This window comes from Cucumis sativus, chromosome 7 (assembly GCF_000004075.3).
Source record: "Cucumis sativus cultivar 9930 chromosome 7, Cucumber_9930_V3, whole genome shotgun sequence".
Taxonomy (NCBI): domain Eukaryota; kingdom Viridiplantae; phylum Streptophyta; class Magnoliopsida; order Cucurbitales; family Cucurbitaceae; genus Cucumis; species Cucumis sativus.
The window spans coordinates 20,961,545-20,979,717 of record NC_026661.2 but is presented as its reverse complement, the minus strand read 5'-3'; the positions used below and the strand labels follow the sequence as shown (position 1 = coordinate 20,979,717).

The 18,173-nt window shown below is 33.2% G+C and overlaps 2 protein-coding genes and 1 pseudogene across 2 annotated transcripts; all 3 read left to right on the top strand.

The window, feature by feature from the left end:
• The first annotated feature begins 2 nt into the window (after positions 1-2).
• On the top strand, positions 3-4,045 carry LOC105436284 (G-type lectin S-receptor-like serine/threonine-protein kinase CES101). The gene is made up of 4 exons (XM_031889252.1): positions 3-1,252; positions 2,893-3,148; positions 3,289-3,439; positions 3,517-4,045. Exons 1-4 carry the CDS (start codon positions 52-54, stop codon positions 3,865-3,867), a joined length of 1,959 nt encoding a protein of 652 aa, XP_031745112.1. The 5' UTR covers positions 3-51; the 3' UTR covers positions 3,868-4,045.
• A 2,699-nt stretch (positions 4,046-6,744) lies between these two features.
• On the top strand, positions 6,745-11,171 carry LOC101219722 (annotated as a pseudogene).
• A 577-nt stretch (positions 11,172-11,748) lies between these two features.
• Positions 11,749-16,489, top strand: LOC101219965 (G-type lectin S-receptor-like serine/threonine-protein kinase At1g67520). Its single transcript, XM_011661496.2, has 6 exons — positions 11,749-13,227; positions 13,794-13,901; positions 14,002-14,421; positions 14,528-14,765; positions 14,912-15,062; positions 15,140-16,489. Exons 1-6 carry the CDS (start codon positions 11,940-11,942, stop codon positions 15,485-15,487), a joined length of 2,553 nt encoding a protein of 850 aa, XP_011659798.2. The 5' UTR covers positions 11,749-11,939; the 3' UTR covers positions 15,488-16,489.
• The last annotated feature ends 1,684 nt before the right edge of the window (positions 16,490-18,173 follow it).

Genomic DNA, 18,173 nt, shown 5'->3' with positions numbered 1-18,173 from the left:
CTATTTCCTCAACTCTTAATTCTATTCTGTTGTTTCTTAGTAGCGCTTGTCATGGCGGAGTTTTCCCATGCCCAGACCACTCTAACCAATAACGTTCTTACTCAAGGCCAACACCTATCAATTGGTTCTCAATTAATTTCATCCACCGCCACTTTTGTGCTAGGATTTTACAATCCTCCAAGTTCTAATTCCACTTACTTGGGAATTTCCTACAACACAAATGACCAGAAACCAATCTGGATAGCCAATCGAAACTCCCCATTTCCCAACAATTCTGCTTCCATCAGCCTCACAATCGACGTCAACGGCAGCTTGAAAATCCAAAGTGGGAATTATTTCTTTTCACTTTTCAATGGCGGACAACCAACCACCAGCAGCGCCATTTTACAAGACGACGGCAACTTTGTACTACGAGAGATGAACAGAGATGGGTCAGTAAAGCAGATTGTGTGGCAGAGCTTTGATCATCCAACAGATACACTTCTTCCCAGAATGAAAATCGGGATCAATCACAAAACAAACTCCACTTGGTCATTAACATCATGGAGAAGCGATGAATCTCCGAAGCCAGGAGCTTTCAGACTGGGAATGAATCCAAACAATACGTACGAGTTAGTGATGTTTATTCAAGATGATCTGCTTTGGAGGAGTGGGAATTGGAAAGACGGTTCGTTCGAATTCTTGGCAAGCTATATAAGCAAAGGAATCAATTTCAATCGAGTTTCGAATGAGAACGAAACGTATTTCATTTACTACATCCCGGGACTCCATCGATATTCTGTCTATGAAAATTCATATGATTACGAAGGGTCAAGGGAATTTATACTACCCCAATGGACATTAGAAAATGATGGGGTTTTGATATTCAACAATCAACAATATTTTCCACTCGTTTGCCTCAACTCTCGAAATGAAATGGATAGTAGTTGTGTGAGGAGAAAGCAGGAACAACTACCGGAGTGCAGGAATGAGTTGTCTTATGGCTATGGTCCGGGCTTTTCGGTTATTAATGGTTACAAGGGTGAGAGGATTAATGGTTCTAATTATTACTACGAACAAAGTGGGAACTTAACCACGCTTGAATGCCATAGTATTTGCATGAATGATTGTGACTGCATCGCTTTTGCGATTCCAGCGTACGGGAGTGACTCCGGCTGTGAGTTTTGGAAGTCAGTTCCCAAGTTTATTCCAGACTACGACAGTTCACAAACGATTTGGTCGTTAATGAACACAAATTACAAGTCTCGAAATGGTAAAGTTCATTGCATCAAATTATTTCATATCAAATCCTAGAGACTTGATTCCTTCTTTCTCTTTTTATGAATTTAAACATTCACAGAGTAGATAGCTACGTGAATTATTAAATTGATAGTCAAGTGTTGTTTAGTAGTAAACGCATGCTAATAAATTAGTTTTTTTTTTTTTTCCAAAACAAACCTAGTTCAATTTTTATGTCGAAGAAATTGACACAAACAAAGGAGAAACAAAACTTTTATTATGAAAGAACAAAGATAGACACTTCCTAAAGATTATTATAGTCTTAACTTTCTTGCTTTCTTTCTTCCTCTCTTTGCTTTTCTTGTTTGTTTTGTTTGGTTCACAAATGAGGATACAACCCCTATTTACAGGTGTGTGGGATAAAAGTCTCTTTAGAATTCCAACTACTTTAATTTAGATATCTGTAGTTTATTCTTTATCTAAAGAAATGCAAGAGTTTCTTTAACCTAAATAAAATCAATTATACTTCAACAGAATTCTAGATAAACCTAGAGAGAACAACAAAAACTTTTTAGGTAGATGCTTCAAATATCTTTTAGAGTGTTGCTTCTACTTCAACATTTTACTCCTTCCTAAAGCCGGAGATTCAAATCCTAATGCTCTAGTATTGACAAAAACATTACTCGGATTCAGTAATTTTGTTAAAGGAAATCTTTATAGTTCAATAAAAATAATAATAATGTGGAAAGAATTGGGTTTAAAGGGGAGTAGCTCACAGTTTTACCTTTGGCTGATATTTTCAGTACTATTTAAGTTATATATAAATAAATAAAGAGCATAGAAACTACAGGTGGGTTACCACAATTAAAAGTAAACTAAAAAACTATAGTAATATTAATGCAAAATGAAAATTTTGAATCTTGGGTTTACTTCTAATTAATTAGCTTAATCGTCATGCAGGAAAATGGAAGGTTTGGGTGCAAATAACTGTGGCTCTAACCCTACCTGCAACTTTTCTCCTACTCTGTTTTATTATATACACCAAATGGAGAACACAAATATTCAAAGGTATATTGTTTCTTTATATTTTTATTATTAAAGAAAACCCACATTATATTTAATTCTGTTGGATATATTACATAATGATTGTTTTTGTCTTAACCCACAGCTATCGGAAAAGTAAAGAAAGGTTTTCTTCGGGGGATGGGGATGATATCCGAATGTTACAACATATTAAGAATAATGATCATACAAATTAGAGATGGAAAAAAGAACCCCGAAAACAATTTTTTGACTTCGAAACTATACTCTCTGCTACGAATAATTTTGGAGAAGAGTGTAAGCTGGGACAAGGTGGCTTCGGACCTGTTTATAAGGGAGTTTTGACAGATGGGCAAGAAGTAGCCATTAAAAGACTGTCAAAGAATTCAGGACAAGGATTGGTTGAGTTTAAGAATGAAACTATTTTGATTGCTAAACTTCAGCACACTAATTTGGTTAGGCTCATTGGTTGCTGCCTTCATAAAGATGAGAAATTGTTGGTTTATGAGTATATGCCCAACAAAAGCCTTGACTTTTTCCTCTTTGGTCCGTCATTTTACTTTTCTTTTAGTTCTTTCTCGTCTATTTTTCAGTATATTGCATATCAATCTCATTGTTATTATTTTTTCATATGATTGGAGTTATATATAGATTCGGAGAAGAAGTTAATATTTGATTGGGAAAAACGTTTGCACGTTGTCCAAGGAATAGTTCAAGGACTACTCTACCTTCACTACTACTCAAGAGTACGAATAATTCATCGAGATTTAAAAGTTAGCAACATTTTACTCGATGATGAAATGAATGCAAAAATATCGGATTTTGGTATGGCTAGAGTCTTTAAGCCATCGGACAACGAAGCAAACACAAGTCGGGTGGTTGGTACATAGTAAGTGGATGTTATATATATCTAGCTATATTTTCATTGATATATATCTGCATTAGAAAAGAATCCTTTAAGTAATCAATTCACGTAGAGCTAAATATAGATGCTTAATTTGCACTTAATAAACATACTTTATGTTGCAGTGGGTATATATCACCAGAATATGCAATGGAGGGTATTTTTTCAATAAAGTCTGATGTATACAGTTTTGGAATACTATTGTTGGAGATCATAACAAGTCAAAAGAACTACCACAATTATGACACAGAACGACCACTTAACCTCATAGGATATGTAAGCTAGAAAGGGTTGTCTGTTTTTGTTTATGAATGTGTGTGTGAATTAAAAATGATAATGTTTGTATTTTTCAGGCATGGGAATTGTGGGTGAATGGGAGAGGAGAAGAGCTGATTGACTTGGGTTTATGCAATTCTGATGATCAAAAAGCAAAGGCCCTAAGGTGCATTCATGTTAGTCTTCTATGTGTTCAACAAATCCCAGGGAATAGGCCGACGATGTTGGATATTTATTTCATGATCAACAATGATTCCGCTCAACTTCCATCTCCCAAACAACCTGCTTTTTTTATTGCTCAAAACCCAAGTTCCTTCGAACGGGAAATGGAAGAGGTGGATAGTGAACTCATACGACCCATAGAACCAACGACGCCGGAAATTTATTCATTGAATTCTATGACACTCTCAACGATGGTTGCTAGGTGAAGCCCTGATCGATCATTGTGTCTCAAATCAACTTAATATTCTCACTTTATGTCTGTCATAATAGTTCTGTAGTAGTGTTTTACCATTATTGTATTGCAAGTAGTTGGACAAATGAGTAAATTTTAAAATTAAATAAAAGGGTAATTTCAAATAGAACTATTTTTTTTTTTAAAAAAAATAAAACATCACAATCTTGTCAATGATGAACTAGACTATCATTTTTGTCTATTTATGTTATGATAAACACACTATTTTAGGAAAACTAGTAGAAAATGTGTAGTAATAATATTTTTGTTTAGCATACCCATGACGATAATAATAATAATAAACAACAATATATGTTAACGATTAAAAAGTCTATGATTTGAATCTCTTGGCCATCATTATTGTGCTAAATGAAAATATAATAATGTAGTGCAAATGTGTCACTAGTCATGCCTTTTCCTAAACAATGAGCACAGTGGCCTCACCTGCTAGCAACCGTCACTGAAACGGACATTGTACTCAACGAACAAATTTGTTGTTTTGGTTGTGAAGTTGGTTTATGAGCCCAGTAGTACACTCCTCCACCACCTTTTTTTATACTTCTATTTCAGATGAATTAGGGTTTTGAGCTACAAAAAAAAGCAGGCTGTTTGAAAGATGGGAAGTTGAGTTGAATCATTATTATTAATCATGAAATAAACCTCCAACATTGTTGGCCTATCCACCGGAATTTTGTTGCACACACAAAAGACTAACATGAATGCACCTTAGAGCCTTCTTCGCACTTACATCACTGTTATTGCACAAACCCAAATCAATAAGATCGAGCCATCGTTATGTGTCATAATTGTGGTAGTTTTTCCGACTTGTTATGATCTTCCATAATAGTGACACCAACTGAGGGAAAACTGGACAAAAGAAACAGGATTATAAAGCAATAATAGCAGTAAGAGTTGTAATTCCATTCCCAATCGCCATTTTACCAAAACTAATTCGCTTTTGTTTGTCTTTTGATTTTTATCAGTTGAGTTTTTTATTTTGCAAGAATACTTAGAAGTTGGTATTTGGGAAAAGTAAAAGCAAAAAACGAAAAAAACACAATGACTTCAATCAACAATGGTGGTCTTGATTGAGCCACGAGCCGTTACTAGAAAATTAATTCAAGAAAGGGACGGACTGATTGAGAGAGTTGAACAAAAGATCTGTCCTTAATATAGAAAAATTCTATAACATATGTTCAAACAGACGTGTTATATTTTACCCCGGTCACTCCACGTTAAAATATTCCTCAATTATATACTCTAACTTTCCATGAACAAATGCTACCTGGGATGATACCATGTTGCTAGCTAGTTAAGAGTAATTCATAAATATCTTTATGAAATTGATCGCACGAGATTTCTAAAAAAAAAATTATTCGTTGAATTGATTGGTATTGTATTTATATTGATTTGAATATGATGTGGTTTGATCTCTATTACTTTGATTCTATTTTGAATGTGCATGCTTGATGTACGGAGTCTAAGAAGAAAGCATATTCTTAAAGAATCTTGGAAGAAAGCGGAGCACACAATAATGTTCTTAAAGTTGGAGTCTTGGAACATAACGTTAGATGCTTTGCGTTCGGCTTTCTTCCAAGACTCTTAATTTGTATATATTTTAACCATTGTTTTTAAATATGGCACAACGAATACCTAAAATTAAAACAGTTATCCACACAAATATATATTCACGGGTGGGGATATAAACCCAAGACCTCATGTCCATAAGTTCATACATACAAGTTGAGCTAAGCTCATGTTGACATATATTCAATTTTTTTTATCACTTGTTAACATCATAAAAAGAAAAAGAAGTGTTGGAGTTGTTATTTTCTTATATAAGTCTCATTCGCATAAACATCTAATCAAACTTTAATATTATTCTTTTCCAATTCATGGCACAACATTAGAAAGAGACAAAATGGAAGAGACAATTGTTGCAAGGAATACTTTTCTATTCCATTTTTTAAATTTGTATATATATATATATATAGACTTATATTACCGATAAACTTATAATCGCTAATAAAATCTAATGTCTATTAATAATAGATCAATATTTGTAACTTGATCTATCAGTCATAGATTTATATTTTAATAGACATTGACAGATTTTGTTTTATTTCTATTTTTTAAAAAAATATTACTATATATACTAATACGTTGATTCTAATTGCTATATATGTTTGCAACTATCCCTATTAAATACCAAATAACTTTCAAGTTTATATAAAAAAAAAAACATATCAAAAGTCATATCATTACATAACAAACAATTTTGAAGTATCTTAATAGTGTATTAATTCCACATCACACAAGTGTATAATTAGTAGTATAAAGGATCGAATCTAACAAGTAAATCAGTTAAGCCTATTAAATGAATCTTAATACTGGATCAAATGCATATCATTAATTATAGAACTTATGACAGTATACGCATCTATTATTCGTGGGATGAACTTCGTTTTTGTCATTTGTACATGTAAAATTTCGTGAGATGAACTTCGTTTTTGTCATTTGTGTAAAATGTGTAGGGCACAACCGTCATTATTAACATTCAGTTTGCCCTGCATGCAAGGCAAATGAAAATCCATAAATTATTAAAGTAACCTTAAATAAAAAGGAGTTTTTTTTTTGTGTGTGTTTAGAAATGAACTAAAAATTTGGTGGAGATGAAGGACTTTGTTTGGAGTCCTATCCTAATTCAGTCTTTTTCCTATTGGAAGCCTATGAATTTTCCAATGATGGTGGGTCAAGGCGGCCCAAAAGTTTCTTCATGATATTTCCAATTTACTGATATGGATATCACTCAATTTGTTGATATTATTCGAGTCCATAAAAACGAAAAACGGAAGTGGTTATGGGACATCTTTGAAATGTATCATAATACGCTTAACAAAGCCATGAACTTTGTTGCATTCTGGTGTTGCTTTGTAGCGGTTGTAATGGCGGAGAGTTCCCAGGTTCAGTCTACAATGGCCTATAATGTACTTACTCAAGGCCAAGAACTGAGGTTTGGGTCTCAGTTAATCTCACCCACTGGCATCTTTGTCTTAGGATTTTACAATCCCGACTCTTTGAATAATGCCACTTATTTGGGAATTTCCTATAACTCTAATCACCAGAAGCCAATCTGGATTGCCAATCCAAACTCTCCAATATTTGCCAACAATTCTGCTTCGATGGGCCTCGTCGTCGACGCCAACGGCAGCTTGATAATACAAAATGGGAGTTTTTTCTTTTCACTCTTTGATGTCGGACAATCAACCACCAGCAGCAGCGCAGTTTTACAAGACGACGGCAATTTCATATTGCGAGAGCTGAACAGAGATGGATCAGTAAAGGGAATTTTGTGGCAAAGCTTTGATCATCCAACAGATACTCTGCTTCCCGGAATGAAAATTGGGATCAATTACAGAACTAACTCCACTTGGTCATTAACATCATGGAGAAACGAGGAATCTCCGAAGCCTGGAGCTTTCAGACTGGGAATGAATCCAAACAATACGTTCGAGTTAGTGATGTTCATCCGAGATGATTTGTTTTGGAGGAGTGGGAATTGGAAAGACGGTTCGTTCGAATTCCTGGAAAACAATAAAGGAATCAATTTCAATAGAGTTTCGAATGAGAACGAAACGTATTTGATTTACTTCTCTTTCAACAACAACTACAGGGCAGAATCAACAAGTGTGATACAAACCCAATTGAGATTGAAAGAAGATGGGAATTTGAGGATGAATATGAATAATGAAGATTTTGAGCACTCTATTTGCCCATTGTTGGAAAAAGATAACGAAGGGTGCGTGTGGAAAAAGCAGCACAAAATGCCTCGGTGTAGGAATTGGTTGTACCCTAATGGAGTGGCCTTTAAGACGATGTTTGTTCACACATTGGAAGATACCATTAATGTTTCTTCTTCTTCTTCTTACAAGGACACAAACTTAACGAGATTTGAATGCGAAATAATTTGCATTTATGATTGTGATTGCATCGGTTTCGGTGTTAGCAAACAAGAAGATGGGAACGGCGGGTGTGAGATATGGAAGTCAGGAGCCAAGATTATTGTGATGGATGAAGGTGAAAGAGAGGGTTGGTTTCTAAACGGAGAAGAGTCGTCGGACCCTCCGGCGCCAAGTCCACACCCCTATCCATGTAACTATAGAAACGGTAATTAAGTTAGTTTACATCAAACTTCTGATTTAACACCTAATTTCATTACAATTTCCATACTAAAATTTCATTTTTACTCATAAATTAATTAATAGATTTCTTATCAACATTGATGCATATTTACGAGTAAAAAATTTTCAAAAACTTAGTCTAAGATTAATAATTAAGAAAGTATTTGAACGAAAGAGTGAGGTATTATGGGAAATTGTAAAAAAAAAAAAAAACAAATTTGACAAAATATTTACCAGATATAGCAAAAAATTTTAGATTATATCAATAATAGACACCGATGTGTTTCTATCAATGACATTGATAGAATTTTATCAATTTCTATCATTGATATAAAAAATTAAAATTTTTACTATAGTTCGTAAATATTTTAGTTTATTTTGCTATTTTTTAAAATGTCTCAAGTTTCTTCATGTGTAGACGACTTAATTGGTTTAGAAGTAAATAGTAAACACACGTATCTAATTCAAATTTTAAATAGCATTTACAGTAGCAAAAGAGGTGACAAAATATTTTTCCTTTGGACGCATATGGAACAACTTTATAAATCTTTATAAACATTTTTCTTTTTACATCTAATTTTAAACACTTAGATAGTGAATTCGAAAATGTAGTAGAAAATATTAGCATTTCTAGCCATATTAGATTAAATAGAAATGGCATTTTATTTATTTATGAGTATTTATAAAAGATATACCAAATATGTTTGTGATATTTAATATCAATGTATGAACCTTTTAATTTATGTATATATCAACAACACTATGGTATGTTTGCTATTACTTTTGTGGCTTAACTATTATTATTATTTTGCTATTTCTTATGTACTAAGAAAAAATATATTCATGCTTTGGTTTTGGGGGTTTTCCTTTCTTATGAAAAATATCAAAACCATATTTGAAAAAATAATTACAATCATTATAAGAATGAAGATCAATCAATAATCTTCGAGAAAGAAAAAAGAAACAAACTTTCTTAATATATATTATAGTCAGTAGAAACTGCTGCTATATCTATCTAGCTAACTTAAGATTTTGAATTTGCTTAGGAAAAATGGAGGTTTGGGTGCAAGTGACTATCGGTCTAGCCGTTTCTACAATTTTTCTTCTACTATGTTTTATAATATACGCAAATTGGAGAACACAAATAGTCGAAGGTAAATCTATTTCAGTCATTTTATTTTAAATTTTCATTGGATATATATTATAATTACTATGAATAATTTGACAATATATTATTGTATTTGTGTCTAAATCCCACAGTTATAGGAAAATTCAAGAAATGTTTTCTACGTAGGATGTGGGTCATAACCGAAGATTGTAAGATATTAGGAATAATGATCAGACAGATAACAGACTGGAAAAAGAATCCTGAATTGCAGTTTTTTGACTTTGAAACCATAGTTTCTGCTACGAATAATTTTGGAGATGAATGTAAGCTTGGAAAAGGTGGTTTTGGACCTGTTTATAAGGTAATACATATTATAAATTAAGTTAATTAACTCTAGCTTATATATATTATTATATGGGATTTAATCTTTTAATAATATATATGTATATATATATACTTTGGGTTGTAACAATTATTGATTAATTATATTGTACTGCAGGGAGTTATGACAGATGGGCAAGAAGTAGCCATTAAAAGACTGTCAAAGAATTCAGGACAAGGATTGGTTGAGTTTAAGAATGAAACTATTTTGATTGCTAAACTTCAACACACTAATTTGGTTAGGCTCATTGGTTGCTGCCTTCATAAAGATGAGAAATTGTTGGTTTATGAGTATATGCCCAACAAAAGCCTTGATTTCTTCCTCTTTGGTAAATTAGTCTTTTTTTACGTTTGTTTAATTATACAGTGTCTTGATCTCTTTGATTATCAACTATTCTCTACTATGTATCCATTTATAGTATATGTTTTTCTTTTTCTGTGGTTGGGGAGTATTTGCAGACTTGGAGAAGAAGTTAATATTAGATTGGAAAAAACGCTTACATGTTATTCAAGGGATAGTTCAAGGATTACTTTATCTTCACCACTACTCAAGAGTTCGAATAATTCATCGAGATTTAAAAGTTAGCAATATCTTACTTGATGATGAGATGAATGCAAAAATATCAGATTTTGGTATGGCTAGAGTGTTCAAACCATCAGAGCATGAAGCAAATACAGGTCGGGTGGTTGGTACATAGTAAGTGATCAATCTTTTATATATATACATATATATATATATATATGGTATAAATTCTTAGTAACACAGGGATGATGTTTATATTAGAAAACTAAGTTAAATGTACAATAATATTCTATGCTGTAGTGGCTATATATCACCGGAATATGCAATGGAGGGCATTTTCTCAATAAAGTCAGACGTGTACAGCTTTGGAATACTGTTATTGGAGATCGTAACAAGTCGAAAAAACTACAATAATTATGACACAGAACGACCACTCAATCTCATAGGATATGTAAGTGTAGAAAGGTCGTTGTTTTTGTCTGTGAAGTTAAGTTATAATGATTTTAAACAATATCTATATGGTTATTGTATTTTCAGGCATGGGAATTATGGGTGAATGGGAGAGGAGAAGAGCTCATTGATTCAGGTTTGTGCAACTCTGATCAGAAACCAAAAGCTTTAAGATGTATCCATGTCAGTCTTTTATGCCGACGATGTTGGATATTTATTTCATGATCAGCAACGATTATGCTCAACTCCCATCTCCCAAACAACCAGCTTTTTTTGTTGCTCAAAATCCAAACTCCTCGGAACCTGAAATCGAAGATGTGAATAATGAGCTCATACGACCTGTAGGACCAACACTGGACATTTACTCAACGAATGCAATGACAGTCTCAGTGATGGTTGCTAGATGAAGCCCTCATGTGTTCTCAAATCAACTTAAAATATATTGCCATTATTTTATGTCTGTCATCATAAGTTGTAGGAGTATTATATTATACTGTTATTGTATTGCAATTAGTTTGAGATTGTTTTTCTTTATTTTACTATATTCAACAAGAAGACATGGATATATTTCATTCCTTGATAACTCGTGATCTCATTAATTAGTTTGAAAGGTTTAGTTTCTACTTTTCATGGAAGTATTGTGTGTGTGGAAAAGTCCTATATTATCTAAAAATTTAGAAAATTTCTTTAAATGTTTCAGTAAATTCATTAATTAAGAAGATATCATGAAAAGATAATATATTTTTTATGTGGTCATAAGTGAGAATTTGAAATATAACTTTGTTGATTTTGCATTTATTTATGTACATATAATGTAAATATCCCAACCCACTAGTTAGATGGTTTGTATTTAATGGAGAAATAAAGAAAGAAAGAAGAAAAAATAAGAGAGACTTGATTCGTTTCTTGTGGATTGACTATGAGTCAATTAGATGGTTTATGTATTTTAATGGAGAAACAGACATTTTAATATAATCAAAAGGAAGTATGTAGGCATTGACTGACTTTGGGAGTTTTTAAGGGTGTTCTCTGCATTTAATCATTGAAAGAAAAACTATACCAAATTGACCATTATCTTTTGTATCTTTTGTTGTAATTTAATAGTTTTTAAAATGCAGAGAGACCTACAGAGACACCTTAGATATTATTTTCGGAGTTGAATGTTCAGTAGGATATTCACCCTACTTCTAATTCAGTCTATTTTATATTGGAAGTGCTTTGAATTTTTCAATGATGGTGGGTCAAGGCGAGCCAAAAGTTCCTTTCATGATCTAATATTTCCAAGTAACACAAATGGAGACCCCCTTATGTTCATATTATTTGAGTTCATAAGATCAAAAACGGAAGTGGTGTTAGGACATAATTGAAATAATCTATCATTATATGCTTTTACCTAAACAACCATGTTTCTATTTCCTCAACTCTTAATTCTATTCTGCTGTTTCTTTGTAGCGCTTTTCATGGCCAAGTTTTCCCATGGCCACACCACACTAGCAAATGATGTTCTTGCTCAAGGCCAACACCTATCAATTGGTTCTCAATTAATTTCATCCACCGCCACTTTTATTCTAGCATTTTACATTCCTCCAAGTTCTAATTCCATTTATTTGGGAATTTCCGACAACACAAATGACCAGAAACCAATCTGGATAGCCAATCGAAACTCCCCATTTCCCAACAATTCTGCTTCGATCAGCCTCACAATTGACGTCAACGGCAGCTTGAAAATCCAAAGTGGGAATTGTTCCTTTTCACTTTTCAATGGCGGACAACCGACCACCAGCAGCGCCATATTACAAGACAACGGCAACTTTGTACTACGAGAGCTGAACAGAGATGGGTCAGTAAAGCAGATTGTGTGGCAGAGTTTTGATCATCCAACAGATACTCTGCTTCCCGGAATGAAAATTGGGATCAATCACAAAACTAACTCCACTTGGTCATTAATATCATGGCGAAACTATAAATCTCCGAAGCCGGGAGGTTTGAGTCTGGGAATGAATCCGAACAATACATATGAGTTAGTGGTTTGTGTCCGAGGAGAACTGCTTTGGAGGACTGGGAATTGGAAAGAGGGTTCGTTCGAATTCTTGGAAAAAGATAAAGGATTCAATTTCGTTCGAGTTTCGAATGAGAACGAAACGTATTTCATTTACTACGCCCGGGAACCCAATGGATATTCTCTGTATAGAAATTCATATTATCACGGAGAGTCAGGGGAACTTATTTTATCCCAAATCAGATTAGAAAATAATGGGAATGTTAGAATCAACAATGAAATATATGACTCTCCCTGCCTCTTGACTTCGAATGAGATCCGTGGTGCTTGTGTGTGGAGAGAGCTGGACAAAATACCGGAGTGCAGGAATAAGTTGTCTCATGGCTATGGTCCGTACATTTCGCAGATTAATGGTTACGAGTTGGAGAGGATTAATGGTTCTGATTATTACTACAAACTAAGTGGAAACTTAACCATGTTTGAGTGCCGCAGTATTTGCATTAATGATTGCGATTGCATCGCTTTTGGGATTCCAGCGTACGAGAGTGACTCCGGCTGTGAGTTTTGGAAGTCAGGTGCCAACTTTATTCCAGAGAACGACAGTTTACAAATGCTTTGGTCACTGGACACAGATAGCGAGTTTCTAGACACAGATCACGAGTTTTCAAACACAAATGACGAGTCTCCAAATGGTAAGGTTACTTGCATCAGATTATTCCATATCTAATCCTACACTTTGATTCTTTCTTTCTCTTTCTTTTCTTCTTTTTTTTTTCCCATATAGACTTAAACATTCACAAAGTAGATAGCTACGTTAATTATTAAATTGATATTCGAGTGTTGTTTTTTAGTAGTAAACACATGCTAATAAATTAGTATTTTTTTCCCCCAAAAACTAACCTAGTTCAATTTTTATGTTGCAAAAATTGACAAACGAAAGAGAGACACCCAGTTCGAATTAGGAAGAAAAATTTTATTACGAAAGAACAAAGATAGACATACTTTCTGGAAATTTTGTTATGTTAACGGAAAGCTTTAAAGTTCAATAAAATTAATTTAGAAGGAATCTGGTTTTAAAGGGGGGCCGAAGGACACTTTTATCACTACACTTATTATTTCAGTTATATAGAGAATAGTTACAGGTGGGTTACCATCGAGTTAATTAAAAATAAACTAAAAAACTGTAGTAATGTTAATGCAAAATGAAAATTTTGAATCTTGGGTTTACTTCTAATTAATTAGCTTAATCGTCATGCAGGAAAATGGAAGGTTTGGGTTCAAATAACTGTGGCTCTAACCATACCTGCAACTTTTCTCCTACTCTGTTTTATTATATACACCAAATGGAGAACACAAATATTCAAAGGTATATTGTTTCTTTATATTTTTATTATTAAAGAAAACCCACATTATATTTAATTCCGTTGGATATATTACATAATGATTGTTTTTGTCTTAACCCACAGCTATCGGAAAAGTAAAGAAAGGTTTTCTTCGGGGGATGGGGATGATATCCGAAGGTTACAACATATTAAGAATAATGATCATACAAATTAGAGATGGAAAAAAGAACCCCGAATTGCAATTTTTTGACTTCGAAACCATACTCTCTGCTACGAATAATTTTGGTGAAGAGTGTAAGCTGGGACAAGGTGGCTTCGGACCTGTTTATAAGGGAGTTTTGACAGATGGGCAAGAAGTAGCCATTAAAAGACTGTCAAAGAATTCAGGACAAGGATTGGTTGAGTTTAAGAATGAAACTATTTTGATTGCTAAACTTCAACACACTAATTTGGTTAGGCTCATTGGTTGCTGCCTTCATAAAGAGGAGAAATTGTTGGTTTATGAGTATATGCCCAACAAAAGCCTCGACTTTTTCCTCTTTGGTCGGTCATTTTACTTTTTCTTTTAGTTCTTTCTCGTCTATTTTTCTCATTATTGCATATCAATCTCATTGTTATTATTTTTCCATATGATTGGGGTTATATATAGATTCGGAGAAGAAGTTAATATTTGATTGGGAAAAACGTTTGCACGTTGTCCAAGGAATAGTTCAAGGACTACTCTACCTTCACTGCTACTCAAGAGTACGAATAATTCATCGAGATTTAAAAGTTAGCAACATTTTACTGGATGATGAAATGAATGCAAAAATATCGGACTTTGGTATGGCTAGAGTCTTTAAGCCATCTGACAACGAAGCAAACACAAGTCGAGTGGTTGGTACACAGTAAGTGAATCTTTTATATATTTGTATCTTCCATTGATATATACATATATATTAGAAAAAATCATTTAAGTAATTAATTCATGTAGAGTTAAATATGGATATGTTGATATGCAGTTCATGATCAACTTACTTATGTTATATTGCAGTGGGTATATATCACCAGAATATGCAATGGAGGGTATTTTTTCAATAAAGTCTGATGTATACAGTTTTGGAATACTATTGTTGGAGATCATAACAAGTCAAAAGAACTACCACAATTATGACACAGAACGACCACTTAACCTCATAGGATATGTAAGTTAGAAAGGGTTGTCTGTTTTTGTTTATGAATGTGTGTGTGAGTTAAAAATGATAATGTTTGTATTTTTCAGGCATGGGAATTGTGGGTGAATGGGAGAGGAGAAGAGCTGATTGACTTGGGTTTATGCAATTCTGATGATCAAAAAGCAAAGGCCCTAAGGTGCATTCATGTTAGTCTTCTATGTGTTCAACAAATCCCAGGGAATAGGCCGACGATGTTGGATATTTATTTCATGATCAACAATGATTCCGCTCAACTTCCATCTCCCAAACAACCTGCTTTTTTTATTGCTCAAAGCCCAAGTTCCTCCCAACGGGAAATAGAAGAGGTGGATAGTGAAACTCATACGACCCATAGAAGCAATTTATTCATTGAATTCTATGACACTCTCAACGATGGTTGCAAGGTGCAGCCCTGATCGATCATTGTGTCTCAAATCAACTTAATATTCTCACTTTATGTCTATCATAATAGTTTTATATGAGTGTTTTACCATTATTGTATTGCAAGTAGTTGGACTATAATCCATTTCTATTTAATTAGTATTATGATAAACGTATATGGTAGTTATTCAGGGTCTATCACAGTAGACTGATATTTTTGTTACGTTTAATTTGTAAGTATTTTTAAAACTTTTGTTATTTTAGATCATATAAATTTAATTTGAATTTGAGTACTATGATTTTACTTTACTCTTCTTCTACTGCTTGAGTTTTGCCACGGCCAGTCTTCTATGGCGGACATACTACATCAAGGCCAAGAATTAACAACTGGGTCTCAGTTAATTCCAGCTACCGTCATCTTTGTTCTAGGCTTTAACTATTATCCACCAAATACCAATACCATGACGTAGGAATCCCCAACAAAAGTTATTCCCAGACGTTGTTGCCATCGTTAATCGAAACTTCCTATTTTCCAACAATTCCACTTCGATCAGCCTCCCCATCGACACCACCAGTGCGATGTTACAAGACGACGGTGATTTCGTATGGCGAGAGCTGAAACCGAGATGGATCAGTAAAGCAAATTCTGTGGCAGAGCTTTGATCATCCAACCCATATGCTTCTTCCCGGAATGAAAATTGGGATCAATCACAAAACTAACTCCATTTCGTCTTTAAAATCTTGGCGATACGACGGATCTCCTGACATAGGAGAATACACTCTTGCAATGGATCCAAACAATACAAACCAGTTCTTGATGTCATATCAATCCAGCGTGTTGTGGAGCAGCCGGAATTGGAAGAACGGCTGGTTCGAGTTGTTGAAAAACCTGTGTACAGATCGATCAAGTTTCGAAGGAGAAGGAGACATATTTCATTTACTCTCAATCCCCAAAATTAAAGAATTGAGAGATTCCACTTCAACTTCTCTTCAAATTAGATATGTCAGCTGGTTCTTTAAATTGGGACAATTGTAAATATGAGACTCATTGATTGAATTCTGATTGCGGGGTTTTTTATTTGAAAAAGATGATTTAAATGTATTTTTGTAAGGATGACCTTCTCATGTTTATGTTTGTGATTGATAATTCACTGATTTAACAACAGTTTCTTATGTTTATGCTAACAAAATAGGGTATTGAGTTAATTATGACGTAAGCAAAATGTTATAAATCATATATCAATGAGAAATTTACTGTTTGGCCAGTCCAAATTATAATTTTTGTTGTACTTATATAATCAAAGAGAAGAAAAGTCTTTAAATAACACACTCTTATTGACAATCCATGATATAATATTAAATGAAAACAACAATATTGTAAGAGTTCAAACATTAGGCCTCCCTCGATGATTTACAACTTCTTAATAGACTACTGTAATAGTTATATTTACAAATTCATACCCAAACATTCATTTGTATGCTATAAGTAGATTGACATTCAAGAACTACGTAGAGTCTACAAAATTAAATTAATAAATCATTTGATGACATGTTAAATACTAAATAAGAAGAGTACTAGGTACTCCAATAACACTATAAATCTTTTCGAGGCTAGAGAGTGGTCTAACTACCTATTTGGCTAGGATATAAATTGGAGAATAACATAGCATAACGTTCAAAAGCAAAATATCAAGAATTGTATCTAATTATCATCAATGAATGAATGATGAATGATGGTAGATTAGACACTAACTCCCTCTTTTAGGTTGAAGATTAAAAAGTACGTATATCCTCAATCACACCCTCCATAAGTTAAACAAAACCTATGATGCGCAATTGTAGATTACTATCATATGTATAAAAGCTCTTTCTTTGTTTTGTATTGAAGATTAGTTCAATTTCAGCCTAATTAAAGGCATTAATTGATGGATTAGAACAAACACATTGAATTAAGGAAGGCAATATAATATAAGATAATAGATGAGTAGAAATGGGAATAGGAATAGGAATAGGGAAAGGAAATTAGGAAATTAGGAAATTAAAGCATAAATCCCAACTTTAGACCAAAAATAAAATCCTTACCTTACAAAATAAGTTAAGTAAATAAGTAAAAGCGATGGCCGCAAAGTCACAAACCTCACCCAATGCTCTCCCTCAATTTCCGCCCCCTAATATGATTTGGATATTCCGCATTTTAAATAAGAGTTTTTTTTTATTATTATTTTAGAATAGAGAAAAAAGTTTTCTCACTACTCAAAAAAAATATTTATAATGTATATAACAATTTTGAAAAATATTTATAATGTATATAACAATTTTGAAAATGAAAAAATACAAAAGTTTACCATGGAAAATACAAAAAATGTCTAGTATGTGTAATATATTTGGTAAACGATCTTTAAGATCGTTTAGATTTGACGATTTGACTACGTGATCATTTAAAATTGGCTATTTTTAGTACACGAATATCCAAATCTAGATGATCGTGTACCAATATATAACCATTTTTTTTCAAGATATTTTATATATGGTTTGAAAAAACAAAAGAAAACGGGCAAAAGAAGAAGAGAAAAAAACTACGACAAGAAAAAGAAAAATTGAGATGAAAAGGAAGGACAAACTGAAATATTTTTTAAAAAAATAGTCATGGCTTTTTTATTTTGTTACACAGGCCGTAAATATTTTGGTGTTCCGTTATATTTATGAAATTTTCTTTAGAAA